The sequence below is a fragment of the Mobula birostris genome, chromosome 21, assembly GCF_030028105.1.
Source record: "Mobula birostris isolate sMobBir1 chromosome 21, sMobBir1.hap1, whole genome shotgun sequence".
Taxonomy (NCBI): Eukaryota; Metazoa; Chordata; class Chondrichthyes; order Myliobatiformes; family Myliobatidae; genus Mobula; species Mobula birostris.
Window position 1 is genome coordinate 37,923,449 of NC_092390.1, and position 23,288 is coordinate 37,946,736.

The 23,288-nt window shown below is 41.3% G+C and overlaps 1 protein-coding gene across 1 annotated transcript; it reads right to left on the reverse strand.

Annotated features, from left to right (window-relative positions):
* Positions 1-788: 788 nt before the first annotated feature.
* On the reverse strand, positions 789-15,444 carry LOC140185860 (free fatty acid receptor 4-like). The gene is made up of 3 exons (XM_072239657.1): positions 14,905-15,444; positions 2,039-2,167; positions 789-1,211 (listed from the first exon to the last, which is right to left on the reverse strand). Exons 1-3 carry the CDS (start codon positions 15,442-15,444, stop codon positions 789-791), a joined length of 1,092 nt encoding a protein of 363 aa, XP_072095758.1.
* Between the last annotated feature and the right edge of the window lie 7,844 nt (positions 15,445-23,288).

Consider the following 23,288-nt stretch of genomic DNA (forward strand, 5'->3'; position numbering starts at 1 on the left):
CTGCAGCTCCTTTTGACATTTTCACAGTGAAATTAAACACAGAGTCAACAGTGAACACAAAATATCAGCGAACAGCAAATGCATGTGTAACCAGTACGAGCGCTGAGCCACAACTGACGCCTGGCGGCCTCTGCTAGTGCTGCCACATCACACCTGAGTGACATCAGCTGTTGGCGAAAAAAACTTCAGTTTTCGGAGCTTTTTGGATTTCAGAATTTTGGATAAAGGAATGTGCCCCTGTAATATATATATTATATATTCAATAGGCAGCCATCAATCCCAGGGGATTATGGGTTTGCGCCTCTGCTGGACTGCATCCTTTCCGGGGCGCAAGCCTGGGCGGGAAGATTTGAAGAACCAGCTGTTGCCCATGCAGTGGGTTCCCCCTCTCCACGTCACTGACGTAGTCCAAGGGAAGGGCAAGCGCCAATACAGCTTGGCACCAGTGTTGTTGCAGAGGTTGCCAGAGTGAAGTTGTAAACAACATCAAACTGCCTTAGGGAGCCTGGCTCCAGATTTCTTCCTCGGGTTTACTCACAAAGCCTTTCCCATGGGTGGGTATGGCCACAAGGCTGTGGAGGTTTAAAGTCAGAGTTTCCTTCTCCTAGGCAGTCTGCCACTGTACTGCTGCTGAAAACAACAAATTTAACAACATATGTTTGTGATAATAAACCTGATTCTGATTCTGATTTGGAAGTAGTTCTCACACCCGAGGATACCCAACTGGACTTGGTCAAATTTCAATAATGTAGTTAACTCCGTGAAGATCAATTCTCCTACTTGACAGTTTAGTTACAAATAATAGAAGGTGGTGTCTGCTGATCTTGACTTCTGGCTTTCTTTAGTGTGTGTTCTTTGGCCAAGTTTCTACGATTTTTAAAATGGGATAAATGGATGAAATGAAGCACATGTTGCCATTTGGTCTTGACCTGAGTGGAACCATACAAAATAGGGTTCACGGCTGAGTTGGCAAGTGTAAATGCACAAATCCAGAAAAACCACGTGGACGAGAGTAACAAGTCACTCTTAAAGTTCTGTGCGAGAATCAAAAAGATAATGAGAAAAATTGGAGTCCACATGATAAAGAAGGAGATCATGAGTACCAGAAGAGTGCGGAAAAGCTGGTAATCCTGTCTGGAAACTGGAATCTGCTGTTGGTAAGCTGAGCACGGCCTGTTGGCTTGCAGCCTTCTCTTGGCAGCCTTGATAATCTGCATAAAAGTTACATCATTCCACGGTGAAAGATCATTGTCCAACCTTGCATTCAATGTGTGACAGATTTCTTAAGCAAGTGGTATCATCACAAACATAGTTAATAGAGACCATGTGGGTCAGTGGATGATATGAGAGACTGGGCAGAGGGCTGTGTGGAACGGTGGGTGACTCTGTGCAAGGGGACTGTGGGTAACTGGGTACTGGACTGAGAGGGACAGCGTGTGAGTCTGGGCAGTTGACCACATGGGATAATGAATGGCTCTGGGCAGAGGACTGTGTAGTGTAGTGTGTGACTCTGGGCTGTGGACAATGTGCAACAGAGAGTAAATCCAAGCAGGGGACTGTGTGGAACTGGAGGTGAAATCAGATGGAGGTCCACACCTGACAGTGAATGAGTCAGAGCAGGGGCCCAGAGGGACAGCGGGAGACTACAGAAGACGGTCCATATAGTATAGTGAGTGTCTGCAGGTGCTGATCAATGTGAGAAAGTGCACAGCCCTGTACCATGTGTTGTGCAAGACATTACGCAGCACCTTTGAGCAGCCTGTTACGTCTGGCACAATCTGGCTCACCAAGTTTGAAAAGTACCAGAGCTTGTACTAAATTGAATTGTAAATCTTGAGACATCTGCGTTGTTGGACTTATTTACTCATGGATCATTGGTATTCAACAAAAGTTTTGTTTATTTAACTACAGCAGGTTTTAATGAAAAGGTCTTATTCTTGAAATGTACGTATCTCTTTCTCCATTAATGCTGCCTGACCTGCTGGGTATTTCCAGCATTAAGTGTTTTAGTGTACAACAGTTAATAAAAAGCAGATACCTTTAACATTTTTGTGTAACTGATGACAATAATTAATCCTGGAATAGCAAATTCAACCAGGCTGTAGAATACATCCCACATGATCTCTTGCATCATATTTGGCCAGACCAGTGTGCAAATCTGATACACCTGTTTAAATATAAAAAGCATTGCATTACTTGTGAAGTAGATTTATTCTACCAACTGAATACCTCTGGATACACTATGATGAATCTAATCAAAAGTATGAACTAAGAAATAGGAGAAACTTATATGTGCCACAATGATTGTGGTACAGTTTAATCTTCATCTAGACCAGACACATCAACCTGGACGTAGTCTGGAGGACAAATTCAGTGAATTAATTTAAGATGCAGAAAAAGTTGGGGAATCAAGAGAGAACAAAAAGGATACACAGTGGCATGACAGAGGAGCTGGCCACAATTGAATGAAAGGGGACACTAGCAGGGGTGATGGCAGAGCAGCAATGGCTGGAGTTTCTGGGAACAATTCCAAAGGCATAGGATAGACACATTTCCAAAGAGAAGAAGTATTCTAAAGGCAGGATGGCACAACCGTGGCTGACAAAGGAAGTCAAAGGCAACATAAAAACAAAAGCGAGGGCATACAACAGAGCAAAAATTAGCGGGAAGTTAAGGAATTGGGAAACTTTTAAAAATCAACAGAAGGCAACTAAAAAGAACATAAGAAGATGAAATATGAAGTTAAGCTAGCCAACAATATCAAAGAGGATACCAAACGTTTTTCAGATATATAAAAAGTAAAAGAGAAGGGAAAGAATGTATTGGACTGCTGGAAAATGACACTGGAGAGCTAGTAACAGGGACAAGGAAATGGCATATGAATTGAATAAGTATTTTTTGTCAGTCTTCACTGTGAAAGGCACTAGCAGTGTGCTGGAAGCTTGAGTGTCAGCTGGCAGAAGTGAGTGCAATTACTTGGAAGAAGGAGCTTGGAAAGCTGAAAGATCTGAATGTAGGTAAGTCATCTGGACAAGATGAACTACACCCCAGGATTCTGAAAGAAGTAGCTGAAAGCGATTGTGGATCTTTCAAGAATCAACAGATTCTGGCATGTTTCTGAAGGACTAGGAAATTACAAAGTCACTCCACATTTCAGGAAGGGAGAGAAGAAGAAACAAAATTATAGGCTAGTAAATCTGACCTCAGTGGTTGGGAAGATGTTGGAATCGATTGTTAAGGATGTGGATTTGGAGTATTTGGGGGCACATGATAAAGTTGGCCAAGGTCATCATAGCTTTCTTAAGAGAAAATCTTGCCTGAAAAATCTGTTGGAATTCTTTGAAGAAATATCAAGTAGGACAGACAAAGGAGAACTGGTCAATATTGTTGGATTTTCATAAGGCCTCTGACAAGGTGCCACACATGAGGCTGCTTAATGAGATAAGAGCTCATTGTATTACAGGAAAGACACTAGCATGAATAGAGCATTGGCTGATTGGCAGGAGGCAAAGAGTGGGAATAAAGGGAGACTTTCCTGAATGGCTGTTAATGACTAGTGGTTTCTGCAGGGATTGATGTATGGACTGCTTCTCTTTATGTTGTATGTCAATAATTTGAATGACAGAATTGATGGATTTGTGGCCAATTTTGCAGATGATACAAAGATGGGTGGAAGAGCAGGTAGTTTTGAGGAACGTGGGCCAAATAGTTAAGGCGTTCGTCCAGTGATCTGAAGGTCACTAGTTCGAGCCTCAGCTGTGGCAGCGTGTTTGTGTCCTTGAGCAAGGCACTTAATCACACATCGCTCTAGTGTCTGTGCGAGGAGTGGCACCCACACAGACTTCCAACCTGTGCCTTGTAAGGCATGAAAATGCCCGACACAGGTCTCTCATGTTCTGAGTTGATGTTCTCTCCCCTCCCCTCCCCCCTCCTTTGAGGAAGCAGGGAGACTGCCGAAGGACTTCGACAATTAGGCAAATGGGATACAATGTCAGGAAATATATGGTCATGCAGTTTAGTAGAAGAAATAAATGCATAGACTATGTGTAAATTAATAGAAAATTTAAAAATCCTCATGGAGGATTCCCTAAAGGTTAGCTTGCAGGTTGAGTTGGTGGTTAGAAAGGTAAGTGAAATTTTAGCATTCATTTCAAGAGAACTAGAAAATAAAAGCAAGAATATAATGCTGAGGCTTTAGAATGCACTGGTGAAGCCTCACTTGGAGTATTATGAGCAGTTTTGGGCCCTTTTTTTAAGGAAGGATGTGCTGACATTGGACAGGATTCAAAGAAGGTTCATCCGCTGACATGGGAATGTGTTCAGAGGAGATTCAGGAGAATGATCCCAGAAGTGAAAAGCCTATCACATGAGGAGCAATTGATGGCTCTGGGCCTTTACCTGCTGGAGTTTAGAAAAATGAGGGGTCATCTCACTGAAACCTATTGAGCATTAAAAAACCTAGATAGAGTGGATTTGGAGAGGGTGTTTCCTATTTTGGGGGAGCCTAGGACCAGAGGGCATAGCCGCAGAATAGAGGGATGTCTATTTAGAATGAGATGAGGAGGAATTTCCTTAGCCAGAGAATGGCGAATCTGTGGAATTTGTTGTCAGAGGCGGCTGTGGAGGCCTGGTCATTGGGTGTATTTCAGGCGGAGGTTGATAGGTTCTTAATTAGTCAGGGATAGAAAGGTTATGGGAAGAAAGCAGGAGAATGGGGTTAGAGGGAAATGAATCAGCCATGATGAAATGGCTAAGCAGCCTCAATGGGCTGAATAGCCTAATTCTGCTCCTATGTCTTATGGTCGTATGGTTTAAAAGAATGGTCCTGCCAGGCAGTAGAAGATAGAAGAGAGCCAATAACAAAAGTGATACCATGAATAAAAAAGTGCAGAAGGTGAAAATGCAGAAAATGCCAAAACATTGCTGTAGGTCTAGAATACAAGTGCTGGAAATCTTCATTCTCTGAAATTGTCAGACATCACTAAGGGTGATTGCAGAATTTGGTGGGTCAGGCACAATCAATGGCAAGTTGACACTTAGGATTGAGATCCGCAATTTGCTCTGAAAAGGAATGTGGAGGTATGATAGCTAGTATGGAAATGTGACAGAAGGGTTGAACAAGATCTGGCAAGTGTTGGTATATTGAGATGAGAGGGTGATAGGCAAGCGAGGGCTGGAATCAGCTGAGCAGTGATAGGTGGAAAAGATGAAGGAGTGGAGATGATGGAATGTCATAGCAGAGGTTGTTGGAACTCGGAACAGAGAGAAAGAGATGGGGAAGGGAACCAGTAGGAGAAGTGTTGGCAATGGGTAGATGGAGATGGAGAAAGTAGGGGAAGGGAAGAATATGGGGTGATGGAGACCAGTTGGATCAGGAGGAGAGAGAAAATGGAAAAAGGCGGGGAAAGGGACAGAGTGGTTACTGGAAGTTTGAGAATTCGATGCTCATGCTACCAAGTTCAAGACTACCCAGGTGAAATATGAGAAATTACTCTAATATTTATTTGGCTGTGACTTGGCAGGCATTGAGCTGTGGACAGACATGTCGGTGTGGGAACATGAAGTGGAATTGAATTAGCTGACTATGGGCTGGAGGTGCTCGATGAAGCGGTTCCCCAATATGCGTCCAATCTCCCAGAGACCGCACCGGGATCACCATATGCAATAGATAACATCAATGGATTCACATGTGAAAGACAAACAGACTCACCTGGAAGGACGGTTTTGGGCGCTGGATGATGGTGAGGGTGGGGGTGTAAAGTCAGGTGTAGCACGTTGTGAGGAGGGAGGTGGTTTGGTGGGGAATGGACGAGGGAGTTATGGAGAAAATAATCACTGAAGAGAATGAATATGTGCCTGGCGATCAGCCTCATTGTAAGTGACAGAAGTTGTGAAGAATGATGATGAAGAACTGAACTGATTCTACAACCTATAGACTCAGCTTTCAGGGACTATACAACTCATGTTCGCAATATTATTTACAACTTATTTATTATTATTATTAGTTGTTTTTTCTTTTTTCTATTTACATAGTTTGCCATCTTTTGTATATTGGTTGCTTATCTTTGTGTGTAGTTTTTCCATTGATTCTATTGTATTTCTTTGTTTCTACTGTGAATGCTTGCAACAAAATGAATCTCACTGTATACTGTATATGGTGCCATATATGTATTTTAATATTAAACTTACTTTGACCTTTGATATGTTGGATGTATAGGCTGGTGAGATGAAAGGTGGGGACTAGGGAAACTCTATCCCTGTTCTTCCTGCTTGGGGGGAGGAGAAAAGGGAATAGGAAGCGAGCAGAGATGTGGGAAGTAGGGGAGATGTGGGTGAGAGTGACATCAATTGCAGTGGGGGGAATCCATTTTCTGAGGAAGGTGTATATCTCAGATGCACTAGTGTGGATCAGATGTGGCAAAAAATAATGAACTGAAAAAAGGTCTGAAGAATGAGAGTTAATTGAAGGATGCTATTGACGGAGTCCTCTCCCATACCTCCTCCATTTCCTGCCATTCTGCCCTCAACCCATCTCAGGCCCTAAATAGTCCTTACTAGTGAGTTAGTACTTCACACTTGAATCCATTGGTGTCATTTATTTCATCCGGCAATCCTGGTGCGGCCTCCCTGTGTCGGTGAGGCCAGACACAGATTGGGGAAAACACTTCGTCAAGTACCTCCATCCACTATGTTAGCCAGGGTGAGCCAATTCAGTTTCACTTCACATTCCAACATCAACATGTCTGTCCACAACCTCTTCCCTGCCAGGTCACAGGCAAATGAATATTCGGAGAACAACACCTCATATTCTGCCTGGGCAATCTCCAACCTGCAGCAAGAAGGTCAAAATTTAAAACTTCCACTCTCCCCATATCTTTTCTCTCACTTTTGCTTTTTTTCTCTCTTTCTCCTCTTAACCTAACTGGTTCCCATCACCCTGCTTTACCCCCTCCCTACCCTTTCTCTATCTGACCATCACCCTCACATACCTCCTCCCACCTCCCTCCTTTCATTCCATACTCCACTGCCCTCAGCTATGACATCCCATCATCCCCAGCCTTTTGTCACTTCTATCTATTACCAACCAGCTTTTGACATTATTCCAGCCCTCATCTGCCTATCATCCCCCCCCCCCACTTAACCTGGATCATTCTATCATTTGCCAGCTCCTGCTCCCACCCCTTCCCTCCTCCTTTTAACAGTAGATATATTTTCCTTTCTTTCTAGACCAAAGGAAGGATTTTGACCCGAAGCATCAACTGCCTGTCTCTGCTCTTCGATACTGCCTGACCTGCTGAATCCTTCTGCACCTGTAGTCTCTTGTGTCTCTGAAATTGTCGAATCTTATTTTGTGTCTGTAATATGTCCAGTTGAAAGATCGGGTACTGTGCTCAGAGACTGTTTAGGAGGCAAAAGACAGATGAACAAATAAAGTGGAAGCTTAAGGTCACATTTGCAGATTACTTGCAGATTTTCAGTTAAAAAAATCCTAATCTAAATTCTTCTGCTTTCCAGCAGCCAAGGTATTTTGTTTTTAGATAGATTAGGTGAATGGGCACAAAGGTAACAATTGAGTATAATACAGAGAAATACTAGATGTTTCACTTTGATAGTAGGAATAGAAAATATGAATATCTGTTAAGTGGTGAAAAACTAAAATGTATTCATGTCTAGAGGAACTTGGATGTTATCACACAGATACAGTGAGCAAACAGGGTAGCAAATAGGATATTTGTCTTCTGTGTAAAGTGGTTGGAATATTTGATGTGACGAGAATACACATAGATTAAGATGTTAGCTGGCCTGTGCTGGCACCAGTGAGATCAGCAGTTGGTCTGCCACCTGTCTTCAGGAGAAAAAGAGATAAGGAAAACAATGAAGCAGCATTTGGAGATGTTAATGAAGGGACGGGAGAGTTTAACAGAAGGAGAGCTGTCAAGATCGGCTCCCCCTTTGAACCCTGAACTGTTTGAAGTGATGGACAGGCGATACCCCAGCAGGGGGATAAAAAGGGACAGGTTCGCTAAGGCAAGACACACACGACACCACGAGGTAACGAGACCCTGGAAGCGGTGCGCCTCCCATAAGTCGGTGGGAAGTTTTGGAAGGCTGGTCGCGGGACCAAGCCATAGACGCACAGGGTGGAAAGGCACGATCAGCGGGATCCTGGTGTGTGTCCGCCCTTGCCTGGGTGCCAGGTTCACTGCAGAGAAACAATCGTATCTGGAAACGGAGGGGTCACGGTCGGTGACCTCAGAAGACATCACAAAGGGCTCGCCCGAAAGCTGACTGCGAAGAATATCGAAGGTCTGTGTGGAAGCCGTTTGAATATTCATTCGTTTTGCTCTCTCTCTCCTCTCCCCACCGTCCATCTCCCATGGCAGTGATTACTGCGAACTGAACTGAATTCAATTGAACTGAACTTTGCGTCACTTTGAAACTGGTCATGGACGACGATAGAGCTTGATTGATCCTGTTATCCTAATTCTGTGTACATGTGTGTTTATCATTGCTGAACTGTTGCATTTATTATCCGTTTGATTAGGGTACAGTGTTGCTTGTTTCTTTAATAAAACTTTCTTAGTTCTAGTAATCCAGACTCCAACTGAGTGATCCATTTCTGGGTTTGGCAACCCAGTTATGGGGTACATAACATTGACTAAGAAAGTCTTGATGAATTCCAAAAGACTTTGTTGAGACCAGACCTGGACTTACTGTGTACGCTGTTGCTATCCTTACTGAAAAGAGGAAATAAGTTTCTCTAGGGAATACAGTGCCAATAAAAAGTATTCACCCTCCCTGTAAATTTTCATTGTAATCTTTGTTTTACAACATTGAATCACAGTGGATTTAATTTGGCTTTTTTTGACACTGATCAACAGAAGAAGGCTCTTTCATGTCAAAGTGAAAACAGATCTTTACAAAGTGATCTAAATTAATTACAAATATAAATCACAAAATACTTGATTGCATGTGTTCACCCCCTTTAAAATGACATGACAAATCATCACTGGTACAGCCAATTGGTTTTAGAACTCACATAATTAGCTAAATGGAGATCACTGTGTGCAGTCAAGGTGTTTCAGATGATTGTAGTAAAAATATACCTGTATCTGGAAGGTCCAACTGCTGGTGAGTCAATATCCTGGCAAAAACTACACCATGAAGACACAAAAATGCTCCAAGCACCTCCACAAAAAGGTTATTGAAAAGCACAAGTCAGGAGATGGATACAATAAAATTTCCAAGTCACTGACTATCCCTTGGACTACAGCTAAGTCAATCATCAAGAAATGGAAAGAATATGGCACAGCTGTAAATCTGCCTAGAACTCAAAAACAGAGTGACCGTGCAAGAAGGGGATTAGTGAGGGAGGCCACCAAGAGACCTATGACAACTCTGGAGGAATTACAAGGTTCGGTGGCTGACATGGGTGAGACCACACATACAATAACTGTTGCCCGGGTGCTTCACCAGTCGCAGCTTTATAGGACAGTGGCAAACAGAAAGGCACTGTTGAAAAAAACTCACATGAAATCTTCGCTAGGGTTTGCCAGAAGGCAGGTGGAAGACTCTGAGGTCAGCTGGAAGATGGTTCTATAGTCTGATGAAACCAAAATTAAGCTTTTTGGCCATCAGACTAAATGCTATGTTTGGAGTACGCCAAGCACCACACATCATCAAAAACACACCATGTCTACTGTGAAGTATTGTGGTGACTGCATCATACTGTGGAGATACCTGCAGCAGACCCTGGAAGGCTTGTGAAGTTAAGATTGTAAAATGAATGCAGCAAAACCCAGGGAAATCCTGGAGGAAAACCTAATGCAGCCTACAAGAGAACTGTGACTTGACAGAAGATTTGTTTCTCAGGAAGACAATGACCCCAAGCATAAAGCCAAAGCTGCACAGGAATAGCTTAAGAACAACAAAGTTAATGTCCTGGAGTGGGAGTCCAGACCTCAGTCCAACTGAGAATTTGTGGCTGTTCACTCACAATCCCCATTATGCAATTAATGATGTTGTGTTTTATAATTGTAATAAATTTGGACTAATCTGTGGAAATTTGTTTTCACTTTGACACGAAAGGCCCTTTCTGTTGATTAGTGGCAAAAAGCCAAGTCAAATTCATTGTGATTCAATGTCGTTAAACAATAAAACCTGAGAACTTCCGGGGGGCGGGGAAGGGAATCACCACTGTATTGCCACTGTATGTAACAAAAAGTTCGCATGACTTATTCAGGGTGATGATATTTCTCAGATAAAATGACAAGAACAAGGGTATTCGGGTTCTCAAACCTTTGCTGCTATTCAGTTAGATCCTGGCTGATCTGCAATAAATCAGTGTACCTACCGTTTTTCCATTTCCCTTAATGTTTTTAGTAACAAAAGGTGATCAACCTCTGGTTTAAATGTAACTGCTAAGTATGTATTGTCTTTTGTTCCTAATTGCCAGAACCTGAAGAACCTGGCTCTAAATTTTAGACAATATCCCATTAGTCATGAAGTCACCAACTCTGCCAACTCTTTCAGACCCCCTTTGTGATTTGGATACTTCAGTCAAATCATTATTTTACTGCTGAATTCCAAGGGAAATGATCCTGTTTGTCACCATTGCTCTTTAGAATTCAATATGTGGAGTCCAATTAGAGCAAAATATTTCAAAGTACCTAGTAGTTCAGGCAGTGTCTAGAGAGCCAAGCATAGTTCACAAGTCAGATCTAAAAGTATTTCCAGCATTTTCTGTTTATTTCAGATTTGCAGCATCCGCAGTATTTTGTTTTTGCAGTCCAGTTATCATCCCTCTGAATCTATATTAGTCTCACTGTAATGCGAATGTTTTTCTTTCCTGACAGTGCTCCAAACTGCTTAATAATCCAGGTATGGCATAGCTCGGTCATCATATGGTAGCAGCATAACTTTAACTCCCGTGTAGCAAGTCCTCGATCCAAAACCACATTCGTGCCCACTTTTCCTCTTCTTCTGCACAAGTTCACAATATTTTAATGGTGATTTGTGTGCAGAGACCCACTAACTCTCTATTAGCAAAGCAAATAAAGTCCTGGAGGAACTCAGCAATTCAGGGAGCATCTCTGGAGGGGAATCAACAGTCGACATTTTGGGAAGAAGCACTTCATCCAGACTGGACAGGAAGGGGGCAGAAGCCAGGATAAGAAGGTGATGGAGGGGAAAGGGTACCAGCTGGATGTGATAGGTGAGACCAGGTGAGAGGGAAGATACAGAGTGGATGAGGCAAGAAGCTAGAAGATGATAAGGGGGAGAGATGAAGGGCTGGAGGAGGAGTGGACAGGTGACCATGAAGGAAAGGGGAGGAGGACAGCACCACAGGGAGGCGGTGGGCAGGTGAGGAGAGAAGGGATGAGAGGGGAACCAGAACAGGGAATGGAAAAAGAGAGAAGGGGGAGGGAGAGAAATTACTGGATGTTAGAGAAATCAACGTCTCTTTTTAAATAAATCTCTTTAATTCCTACTTTTCACCATTTAGTAAGTACACTGTTCTGTCTTAAAGCAGCTGATCTCGCAATGCTTTACATTGAAATCCACTCACCACATTTTTGTTAATCTGTTAGTGTCTCGTAGTAGTTTATTGCATCTCTAGATGTTGTTTACAATGTCACTAAAAATTTGGTAACGGGTTCTTATCCCAACATGGATCTTCCTGATGTGATCACCTGTCCAATATCTGTACTCTCTGTGCCACAGGTTTGGGAACCAGATCAGTAATATATCTTGAACTCTATGCATTTAAGCTTCTATCAGTGTTTTATGAAGGATTTGATGAAATACTATAGGTGGGTGATAGAATTGCAGGAGTCCTATAAGCATTCAGGTACGTTCTGTTCCCATTATTTTGGATACCTGTTGAAAAAAATTAATCAGATTGTCAGACAACCTTTGCCAGGAGGTTTGTGTATGGTTCTGCATTGTTATCGCTCCAGCACTGGCTTATTGTCCTACCCACAAAGAAGCAGGGTAGATCCAAGCCAGCTGATTAACGATCTAGAAAATTGTTGTCAGTCATTAGCAAAGTAAATAAAGTGATCAATATTTATACTACGAGGGGTGATTCATAAGTTTGTGGCCTAAGGTAGAAGGAGTCAATTTTAGAAAGCCTAGCACATTTATTTTTCAACATAGTCCCCTCCTACATTTACACACTTAGTCCAGCAGTCGTGGAGCATAGGATCCCTTCTTTGTAGAGGTCGGCATCTTGGACCTCCAGAAAGTGGTCCACAGCAGGAGTGATTGATAAGTTTGTGGCCTAAGGTAGAAGGAGATGAGTTATTAACTTCAAACTTTCTGCATAATCAATCAATGGGTTGAACTGCACGTGCATGCAACGACAGCTGTATTACTCACCTTCATCTACCATAGGTCACAAACTTATCAATCACCCCTCATACTTCAGGACCACTTATTTCTAGATCATATTATGATATTCCTCTCCGTGTCTTGTAGCGCATGGGGTAGCAACCTTGCTGTTTCTTTAGCATTTGGCTTTTTTTATGAGGACAATTTGACAACTCAATGCTCAACCCAGCACAGATGGAGAGCATGCAAGGAGTTGGCCATATTCGAACCCGGAACCACTCACCTCGATTTCCAGTGTGGGTGCCACTACACCACTGGCCAGCAGATCATAGAACAAGCATGCACAAAAGAGGTGAGGTGATTCTGGTTTTCTGTCCGTGTCCCTGATGATTGTTTCCAGAATTTTTCCCATTGCCAAGGCTAAACCTACAGGCCCGCAGAAACAGAATTCATCCCTGTATCCTTTTTACAACATTATTTGTGAATTTTCAGTTCTCTGCCTCTAGCTAGCCCTGAATCTATGGATTTTTGGTAGAATATAGCTACGAAACCTATAATATCCTTCCTTACTTTCCTCAGCAACCTGGAATGCAGCTATCAGAAATGGTGATTTATCCACACTAAATGTAAATAACCTTTCTGTGATCTCCTCGTTATCAATTTTTAGCCTATCTATAACCTTAATTACATTTTCTTTTGCTAAGACTCCATCAGCATTTTCTTCCATGGTAATGGTTGGCATAATGTACTTGTGTAGAACTTCAGCCAAGTTTCACTTGGTTTCATGTAGCCAAGTGTTCCCAACAATTCTGCCAACCATCTACAGCATGGGAGGACCTGTACTGATTCCTGGGGAATACCACTGCATGGCTCAGTGGACTATGGGCCCCAGGATGGAAGCCCCTTTGAATCATGGCCAACACAAACATTTAAAGAAAGTCAAGCTAGTCACCTGGCATCTTAAACATTAATTTAAAAATATTGAATATAATTGCAATTACACTACCAAAGCAACCTCAGATCAGTCCCTTGAGAAAAGAAATCATACTACCATTTCCAAATGAATGCAATTTTAATGTTATCTCTCATCAATGTGGAAACTGTTAGTTTTTCCACCTATTTCTGTGAAGGACCTTGTGGTATAATGAAAGCATAAAGGGCCACACTATGCTGGATGTTGTGATTAACTCATAAAAAGAATATATCATACAGAGCAAATGTGTTGTCATAAAATGACAGTCCTGTTGCGCACTAAGTGAGACAGCTTGGGTGTCGAAGACCTGTACTTAATTCAATCTTGTTTTAAAGCTATTTCCTTGGGGATAATGCAATATATATAGGTGGTGCATTTTAGGCATATTCCCAGATACATTTTATTTTATTGTAGCTACAATTAGCAAGTACGGACAAGAAAGAAAACTGCACATTTTCCTATTATTCAGCTGTCGACATGCTTTATGTGATTAGGTTTTACTTTCTTATTTATATATTCTTGAAGCACTTTTAAAAGAGGAAAAGTTTTCAAAATAACATTTTGGTTTATTTTACATCATTTATTGCATAATAAAGTGCAGGAATTTCTGAATATTTTAGTAGGAATACTAATATGTTTGATCAATATAATAAAATTTGAATGATTTGAAAATTTCCCCCAGGATCAATAAAGTATGACTATGACTATGACTATTAAAAATACTTGCATCCTTTTGAATTAATAAGTTATTTAATTTTACTAAACAATTCTTGAGCTGAGTAGTTACAGATTAATGGAGATGACTGCAAAGCAATGGGCTTTTCATATCTTTTCCTCCTATCTACTCTAAATGGATGCAATGGCTGGTTTTACAAATGGGGCATGTGACAAAATGCATGAAAGTTGCGTTAACCAGGATCCTTGTACCCTTTTAAAAATTAGTGCCTTTGAATAAAAACAAATACCAGAAATGTACACTTCTTTGCCAAGAAAACAGGCTATTATTTTGAATTAATGTCTTACGTTGATTTGACTGTTCCACTTTTAGATGGAGGAGAGGTCTCAGTGCATTTCTCATAACTGTTCTATATTCGCTCCAGATTTCCACTTTTGGGGGATTTTTCATGAACTCTAGCATATTAGAACAGCTGACATGAGAGGGGACCACAGATGGTATCCAATTCTCATCTTAGAATATGATCTTCAAAACACCAGTAAATAATATGAAATTCAGCGTTTGATTCTGGCATAGCTAATCACCTCAAACCACAAACATATGTAAACACAAAGTTAAGGAAATAATTCTGATCTAAATCACATCTGTTCTTGCATCACCAGTTGACTAGGATTTGGGAATTCAAAAACTTATGTAGTACTATTAAAGCAGAAAATTCCACATTTCCCACCATTACACCGTTGTTCCTGAAGCATTTTATAGAGACCTAATCAAAATGTGAACCGTCCAATAGGAAAATAAGCTGAAACCAAGAAGAAAACATCTGTGATACCCCTAGACTCATCAAACTCATCAAACTTTTATATAAGTTTCAAGATTGCCTTGAGTTGAACAAGAATTAGATGTTTTAGATCAATCTTACCTGGTCATTAAACTGAATGCTCATCATCTGAAAATGTTTACATAGTGGCAGGGACATAAAGGCCGAAAAGAACCAAATGGTCAACACGACTGCAGTCATCGACTTGAAACGAAGAGCAGATTTTAGGCGCAGGTTCAGAATGGCAATGGATCTTTCAACACTAATGGCAGCTAAGGTAATAATGGTCACACCACCACTTGTGGCCAAGGCATAGAACAGAAAATGACACACGTATGGTCCAAGGGTCCAGGATCCAGTCCAACGAACAATGATGATGAATGGAATGACCCCTACAAACACAATGTCTGCCAAGAAAAGGTTCAGTACAAGGCACTGAAAATTCGCGAGCCTCTTGCCCTTTATGATCAGCACAATCATGCAAACATTAGCCAACAAGGAGATCAGTAAAACCATCCCAAGTAAAACTGTCTCAATAGCGACGGTGAGGATTTGGTCAGAAGACCTGAATTCAGAAAAAAATGGGAAAAATGATCTGTTCACCTTGTGGTGCTTCTGTACGTTAAATGAATTAAGCTCCATCTTCAGGATGCTATTGAGCACAATACGAAGCTGTACCTGGAAAGAGCTGCAGGAGCAAAATCAGTATATGTTGTTTCAAAGTTCTTCAGATTTAGTCCATACTTGTTCAGGAGAACTGCTACTTTGTTAGCCTACTACAGAATGTGAATGTTTTCAGCTGGCATCTTCCAGCATTTATATGTTTACCAAAGGCTACTGATCATAAAATAATATGATCATAATCTCTCAATTTTTTTTAATACATAACATTGTATATCTCTGCCCTCGGATTACTGATTTCATATCACTGCCTTATGAGGAAGTAAGATCTGAAACTATTATAAATTAACCTGTTAATCAGTGGATAATCCTTTAAACATATTAAAGATTCCTATCACCAAATGATATTAGCATTTCCCTGGGTTTTTCTGTCTAATTACAGCCTTCAATCAAACTTAAGTAATCATATAAACTCTACAGAATTTCGTTATACTAATAATCAGAATACATATTTCAAAACGGTAGTTCATAATACTCCAGGGCATTAACCAACAAGCATTAAAACTAACCATAATTCAGTAGTACATCTCGAACTGTAGAATACTTTGATATGACCAGAAACTATATTAATCTTGCACCTGAGGAGGAAGAACATGCAAAGTCCAGTTGCTGTGAATTTGTTGTAAGAATGCTCAGTCTACTGGTGATAATGAGTCTCTTGCTATTGGCAAAACTCGAGATCAATGCTGATCTGTATACTGAACTTGTGATTGCTCATTGAAGCTGCATAAGATTTTAGCTTGAGTATAATTAAAGCAGAGGTTGATAGGCTCCTAGTTAATCAGAACATCAAAGGTTACAGTGAGAAGGCAGGAGAACGGGGTTGAAAGGGATAATAAATCAGCCAAGATGGATGACAGGGCACATTTAATGGGCTGAATGGCCTAATTTTGCTCCTCTGTCTTATGGTCTTGTGATCTTTTCCCTAGTCACAAAGCGGGCAGCTCTACGGAGGTGATTGAAAATGCAGAAATTGCATTGGTAAACTTATAAATATTGGATTATTTTATTTAAAATAATTATATTACAAACTCTAGTTCTGCTAGTAACTGCTCATCCTTGTAGGAAATCTGAAAGTTCAAACATAGGATGGAGTTAATCACTTCCTTTCTCCCTTAACAGACCTTGTTCACTGTTTATGTCTGTTGCATTGCTTTTATAAATCCCTAGTTTTCTCCTCATTTCAAGATTCAACATTGTTTAATGTCATTTGCAGTACACAAGCGTATGGGAGAATGAAATAATTGTTACTTTGGATCCAATGCAGCACCAAAAAAACACATTAAGATAAAGAACACAATAAATACAAATACATAAGATTACTTATATACATAGATGATTGTATGTCCATAAAGAAATGAATATATATATCACAAACATGAGAAAATCTGCAGATGCAAATTTGCAGAAAACAACACACACAAAATGCTGGAGGAACTCAGTAGGCCAGGCAACATCTATGGAAAAGAGTAAACCATTGATGTTTTGGGCTGAGATCTTTCATCATAAATATATAATCCCCTATTTCCAAAGATTTTACAGTCACATGCTGGCCCTATAATCGGCAGTATAATGCAGATTATAAATTCCTTGGCATAACCATCACCAAGGAGCTCACGTGGTCTGTACATACCGGCTGTGTGATGAAAAAGGCACAGCAGCACCTCTTTCACTTCAGACAGTCAAAGAAGTTTGGTATGGGCCCCCAAATCCTAAGAACTTTCTACAGGGGGAACAACTGAGAGCATCCTGACTGGCTACATCACTGCCTGGTATGGGAACTGTGCTTCCCTTAATCGCGGGACTCTGCAGAGAGTGGTGCGAACAGCCCAGTGCATCTGTAGTTGTGAACTTCCCAATATTCAGGACATTTACAAAGACAGCTGTGTAAAAAGGGCCTGAAGGATTATTGGGGACCCAAGTCACCCCAACCACAAACTGTTCCAGCTGCTACCATCCAGGAAAGGGTACCACAGCATAAAAACCAGGACCAACAGGCTCCAGGACACAGGCCATCAGACTGATTAAATCATGCTGACACAACTTTATTTCTATGTTGTACTGACTGTCCTGTTGTACATACTATTTATTATAAATTATTATAACTTGCACACTTAGACAGTGATGTAACGTAAAGATTTTTACTCCTTATGTATATGAAGGATGTAAGTAAAAAAGACAATTCAATTCAATTCAATTCAATGTATCTTTTCTGAGTAGAGTGCAAGAATAAAATGCAGTAAGAAGTGAAGATATGTCTGATAATAAAAATCAGCTGTTGGTCTCAACTGGAGAAATGGCATGAAATCATTATAAAAATGTCCAGATCCTTTTTAATAGAATTGGGATTTCATTCATGCTTGTGTTTCAGCGACTTTGTGCTTTTAAGGATAACTGACAATAATTGCTTTGACTTTCCTAGAAAAAAGTTGCCAGGATTCATTCATATTAATAAGGAATGTTTCAGTCAGCAAACATGTAAATTAGCATGGACTGAGATAGTCGATCTACAAAGACTCTTTGAAATTCTCCATCTGTTGTGATTATATTGTGAATTAGTGGCAGAGATAAATATTTACTTACAGAGTCTGTTAGTACGTAACCAACAGTGATCAGTATCAAGGAATGGTCTTATCAGGAGTGCCTGTGTATCAGGATTATCAGGGAATGTCTCTGGACTGGAATGTCATGGAAGAGATTATTGAAAAGGAATTGTTAAGATTACCAATTTGTCCCCAAACTGAGTTACTAATAGTCAGATATTGCATATAAATTCCCATATCTGAAAGGAAAGTTTCATCTTGCATTACAATGGAACCAGGATAACACTGACAAGGGCAGTGGGGCCTAGTCTGTGAATAACCCAGACTGCAACAACTCCTTATAAGGATCAACCTGTGACATCATCACCCAGTTAAGTTTGAAGTGCGCACCACTTGGAGACTGGAAGAACAATGCTATCCACCACTGTCCACTCATTGAATAATCCCACATGATGGCAGGCCCAAGCCTATATGGTATCAAATCTGGGGCCTACCTTATTCCAAGCACCAGTCCCCACCCTGAGTTTGAGAACCAAGAACCAGTTGGTGGGAGGGCACCAGGGAATAGATCAAACTTGGGCACCAGAGCATCACTACATTCGGATATGGCCCAAGTGCGGAGCGAGAGACACTGATGCGGGTCAATAGTTCACAGACTTTAATGCAAATAGAATTAGAGGGAAAAGGAAACAATAAACTCTAGGCCAAAGATGGCTGTTAACTAAAACTCTCAAATGGAAGATGAAGCCAACACTGCAGCTGAAAGGAATAACTAGATATAAAATTAATACTGCTCGACTTCCGAGTCAGTTGACTTGACAGTCCAATTTCTTAGGCAAGGCCAAATGCAAGCAAGCAGCGAAACATTGCTGTGCTTTGCTCAAGTCTCGACAAGTGCTACTGCGAAAAGAATGGAGTTAAATATCATATAATAATTAGCTGACATTAGAATACCATGAAATAATAATTAGCTGACGTGTGCATAACTTCCCCAGGTGACTTTAACTTCCCTAATATTGATTGTCACCTGATTAGTTCCAATGGTTTAGACGGGGCAGAGTTTGTTAAGTGTGTCCAGGATGGATTCCTGTCACAGTATGTAACCAGGCCGACTACGGGGAATGCCATACTAGATCTAGTATTAGGTAACAAACTGGATCAGGTCACAGATCTCTCAATGGGTGAGCATCTGGGGGATAGTGACCACTGCTCCCTGGCCTTTGGCATTATCATGGAAAAGGACAGAATCAGAAAGGACAGGAAAATTTTTAATTGGGGAAGGGCAAATTATGAGACTATAAGGCTAGAACTTGCGGGTGTGAATTGGGATGATGTTTTTGCAGGGAAATGTACTATGGACATGTGGTCGATGTTTAGGGATCTCTTGCAGGATGTTAGGGATAAATTTGTCCCGGTGAGGAAGATAAAGAATGGTGGGGTGAAGGAACCATGGGTGACAAGTGAGGTAGAAAATCTAGTCAGGTGGAAGAAGGCAGCATTCATGAGATTTAGGCAGCAAGGATCAGATGGGCCTATCGAGGAATATAGAGTAGCAAGAAAGAAGTTTAAGAAGGGGGCATGAGAAGGCCTTGGTGAGCAGGGTAAAGGAAAACCCTAAGGTATTCTTCAATTATGTGAAGAACAAAAGGATGACAGGAGTGAAGGTAGGACCGATTAGAGATAAAGGTGGGAAGATGTGCCTGGAGGCTGTGGAAGTGAGCAAGGTCCTCAGTGAATACTTTTCTTCAGTATTCACCAATGAAAGGGAACGATGACAGTGAGGACAATATGAGTGAGGTTGATGTTCTGGAGCATGTTGATATTAAAGGAGAGGAGGTGTGGAGTTGTTAAAATGCATTAGGACGGATTAGTCCCTGGGACCTGATGGAATATTCCCCAGGCTGCTCCACGAGGCGAGGGAAGAGATTGCTGAGCCTCTGGCTAGGATCTTTATGTCCTCGTTGTCCACGGGAATGGTCCTGGAGGATAGGAGGGAGACGAATGTTGTCCCCTTGTTCAAAAAAGGTAACAGGGATAGTCCGGGTAATTATAGACCAGTGAGCCTTATGTCTGTGGTGCGAAAGCTGTTGGAAAAGGTTCTTAAAGATAGGATCTATGGGCATTTAGAGAACCATGGTCTGATCAGGGACAGGCAGCATGGCTTTGTGAAGGGCAGATCGTGTCTGACAAGCCTGATACAGTTCTTTGAGGAGGTCACCAGTCATATAGATGAGGGTAGTGCAGTGGATGTGATCTACATGGATTTTAGTAAGGCATTTGACAAGGTTCCACACAGTAGGCTTATTCAGAAAGTCAGAAGGCATGGGATCCAGGGAAGTTTGGCCAGGTGGATTCAGAATTAGCTTGCCTGCAGAAAGCAGAGGGTCATGGTGGAGGGAGTACATTCAGATTGGAGGATTGTGACTAGTGGTGTCCCACAAGGTTCAGATCTGGGACCTCTACTTTTTGTGATTTTTATTAATGACCTGGATGTAGGGGTAGAAGGGTGGGTTGGCAAGTTTGCAGATGACACAAAAGTTGGTGGTGTTGTGGATAGTGTAGAGGATTGTGGAAGATTGCAGAGAGACATTGATAGGATGCAGAAGTGGGCTGAAAAGTGGCAGATGGAGTTCAACCCGGAGAAGTGTGAGGTGGTACACTTTGGAAGGACAAACTCCAAGGCAGAGTACAAAGTAAATGGCAGGATACTTGGTAGTGTGGAGGAGCAGAGGGATCTGGGGGTACATGTCCACAGATCCCTGAAAGTTGCCTCACAGGTAGATAGGGTAGTTAAGAAAGCTTTTGGGGTGTTAGCTTTCATAAGTTGAGGGATAGAGTTTAAGAGTTGTGAGGTAATGATGCAGTTCTATAAAACTCTGGTTAGGCCACACTTGGAGTTCTGGTCGCCTCACTATAGGAAGGATGTGGAAGCATTGAAAAGGGTACAGAGGAGATTTACCAGGATGCTGCCTTGTTTAGAGAGTATGGATTATGATCAGAGATTAAGGGAGCTAGAGCTTTACTCTTTGGAGAGAAGGAGGATGAGAGGTGACATGATAGAGGTGTACAAGATATTAAGCGGAATAGATAGAGTGGACAGCCAGCGCCTCTTCCCCAGGGCACCACTGCTCAATACAAGAGGACATGGCTTTAAGGTGAGGGGGATATTAGAAGGGGGAAGTTCAAGGGGGATATTAGAGGAAGGTTTTTTACTCAGAGAGTGGTTGGTGCGTGGAATGCACTGCCTGAGTCAGTGGTGGAAGCAGATACACTAGTGAAATTTAAGAGACTACTAGACAGGTATATGGAGGAGTTTAAGGTCGGGGGGGTGTTATATGGGAGGCAGCGTTTAAGGGTCGACACAACATTATGGGCCGAAGGGCCTGTACTGTGCTGTACTATTCTATGTTCTATATTCACGAGCTCAATTGCTGTATCTGCTGCACTGCCGAATCCATGTTTGTGACACAGGGTCTAGAAAAACACCAATGATCTCGGTACTAGTGATCAGCCTGGGTGTAGACAATGGGGACCAGCCTTGGCCTAGGCAATGGGACCATCATGGGCAACCAGACTTGACTTCATCACCAAGAAACCAGTCTGAGAGTGAACATCAAGGGCTAGTTTAAACTTGGCTACATGAGACCAGTCTAAAGAGAGATTCATCTTCATTTGTGTACTGTATTAAAATTAATGAAAGTTGTACTGTTAATTTTTAAATACAGTAACATTTTTAAAAAATGGCATATTGTCAAAGTTTTTCTTTAAAATAGTTTTTGGACAAATTCCATCTGTTTTGTCAAAATAAAATATAAAATGGAAATTGATGCATTTAGATTTCAAAGTGAAAGTTCAAAGTAAATTTATTATCAAAGTACATATATGTCACCATATACGATGCTGAGATTCATTTTCTTGCAGGCATACTCAATAAATCCAATAATAGAATCAATGAAAGACTGCACCAACGTGGCAGACATCCAGTGTGCAAAAGACAACAAACTAAAAGAAAGAAAAAAAAGATAGAAAAATAGAAAGAACATGAGATAAAGAGTGATAGGGCAAGTGAAGTTGAGTGAAGTTATCCCCTTTGGTGTTCCGTGCTGTATCTATAGCCTATAAATAAAAAAATAGAAACAGAGCTCACTGAGGCAAGTAAGGGTAAAGAGAGATCTAATAGAATTGATTACAATCTTGAGTGAAATTGAGTGGGTGAAAAATAGATTGCATCTATTTTTTGATGAATTGGAAAAAATAGATATCACCTCAGATCACATACTAGAGAGTAAAGTTATCAAGAAATTTATTCTTGACCATTGGACAATTAGATATAGGAGCAGAATTAGGCCAGTTGGCCCATTGTGTCTGCTCCACCATTTCATCGTGGTTGATCCACTTCCCTCTCAGCTCCAAGCTCCTGTCATCTCACCGTAACCTTTCATGCCTGACTAACCAAGGATCTATCAACCTCTGCATTAAATGTACCCAATGACCTTGCCTCCACAGCCACCAGTGGCAATGAGTTCCACAGATTCACCACGCTCTAGCTAAAGAAATTCCTCCTCATCTCTGTTCTCAATGGACATCCTTCTAATCTGAGGGTCTGTCCTTTAGTTCTAGACTCCCCCACAATTCGAAACATCCTCTCCACATCCACTCTATCAAGGGCTTTCAACATTTGATATGTTTCAATGAGATACCCCCTCATTCTTCTGAATTCCAGTGAGCAGAAGACCAGAGCCATCAAATGCTCCTCATATGATAAGCCTTTCAATCCTGGAATCAGTTTCGTGACTCTCCTTTGAACCTCTCCAATGTCAGCACATCCTTCATTTGATAAGGGGCCCAAGTCTGCTCACAATAGACCAAGCAAGGCCTCACCAGCGCTTTATAAAGCACTGGTCCCACACCACCAGGTACAGAAACAGATTTTACCCTTCAGCCCTGAACCAGCTTGGATAATTTCACTCCCCTCAAATCTGAACTGACTCCACAACCCATGGACTCAGCCTACAATACATGTTCTCAGTCATATCTATCTACTTACTTATTTTTTTATTTGCATGGCCTATCTTCTTTTCCACAGCGGTTGTTTAGAAGTGTTTCATTGACTCTGTTGTATTTCTTTGTTCTGCTATGAATGCCTGCAAGAAAATAAATCTCAAAGTAGTGTATAAATTTACTTTGAAATTTGAATTGGATTAAACCTAGCATTCTGGAACAGACTTGGAGACCTGTTCCTCCAGGAAACAATACCCAGTC

Bases quoted from the DNA above. Each gene is read 5' to 3' on its own strand.
- LOC140185860 (XM_072239657.1), bottom strand. From the start codon at position 15,444: ATGGAGCTTAATTCATTTAACGTACAGAAGCACCACAAGGTGAACAGA. The intron at 2,168-14,904 runs GTAAGATTGATC...ATATTTAAACAG, and splicing joins GCATTCAGTTTAATGACCAG to GTGTATCAGATTTGCACACT. The intron at 1,212-2,038 runs GTATCTGCTTTT...ACTTTTATGCAG, and splicing joins GTTACACAAAAATGTTAAAG to ATTATCAAGGCTGCCAAGAG.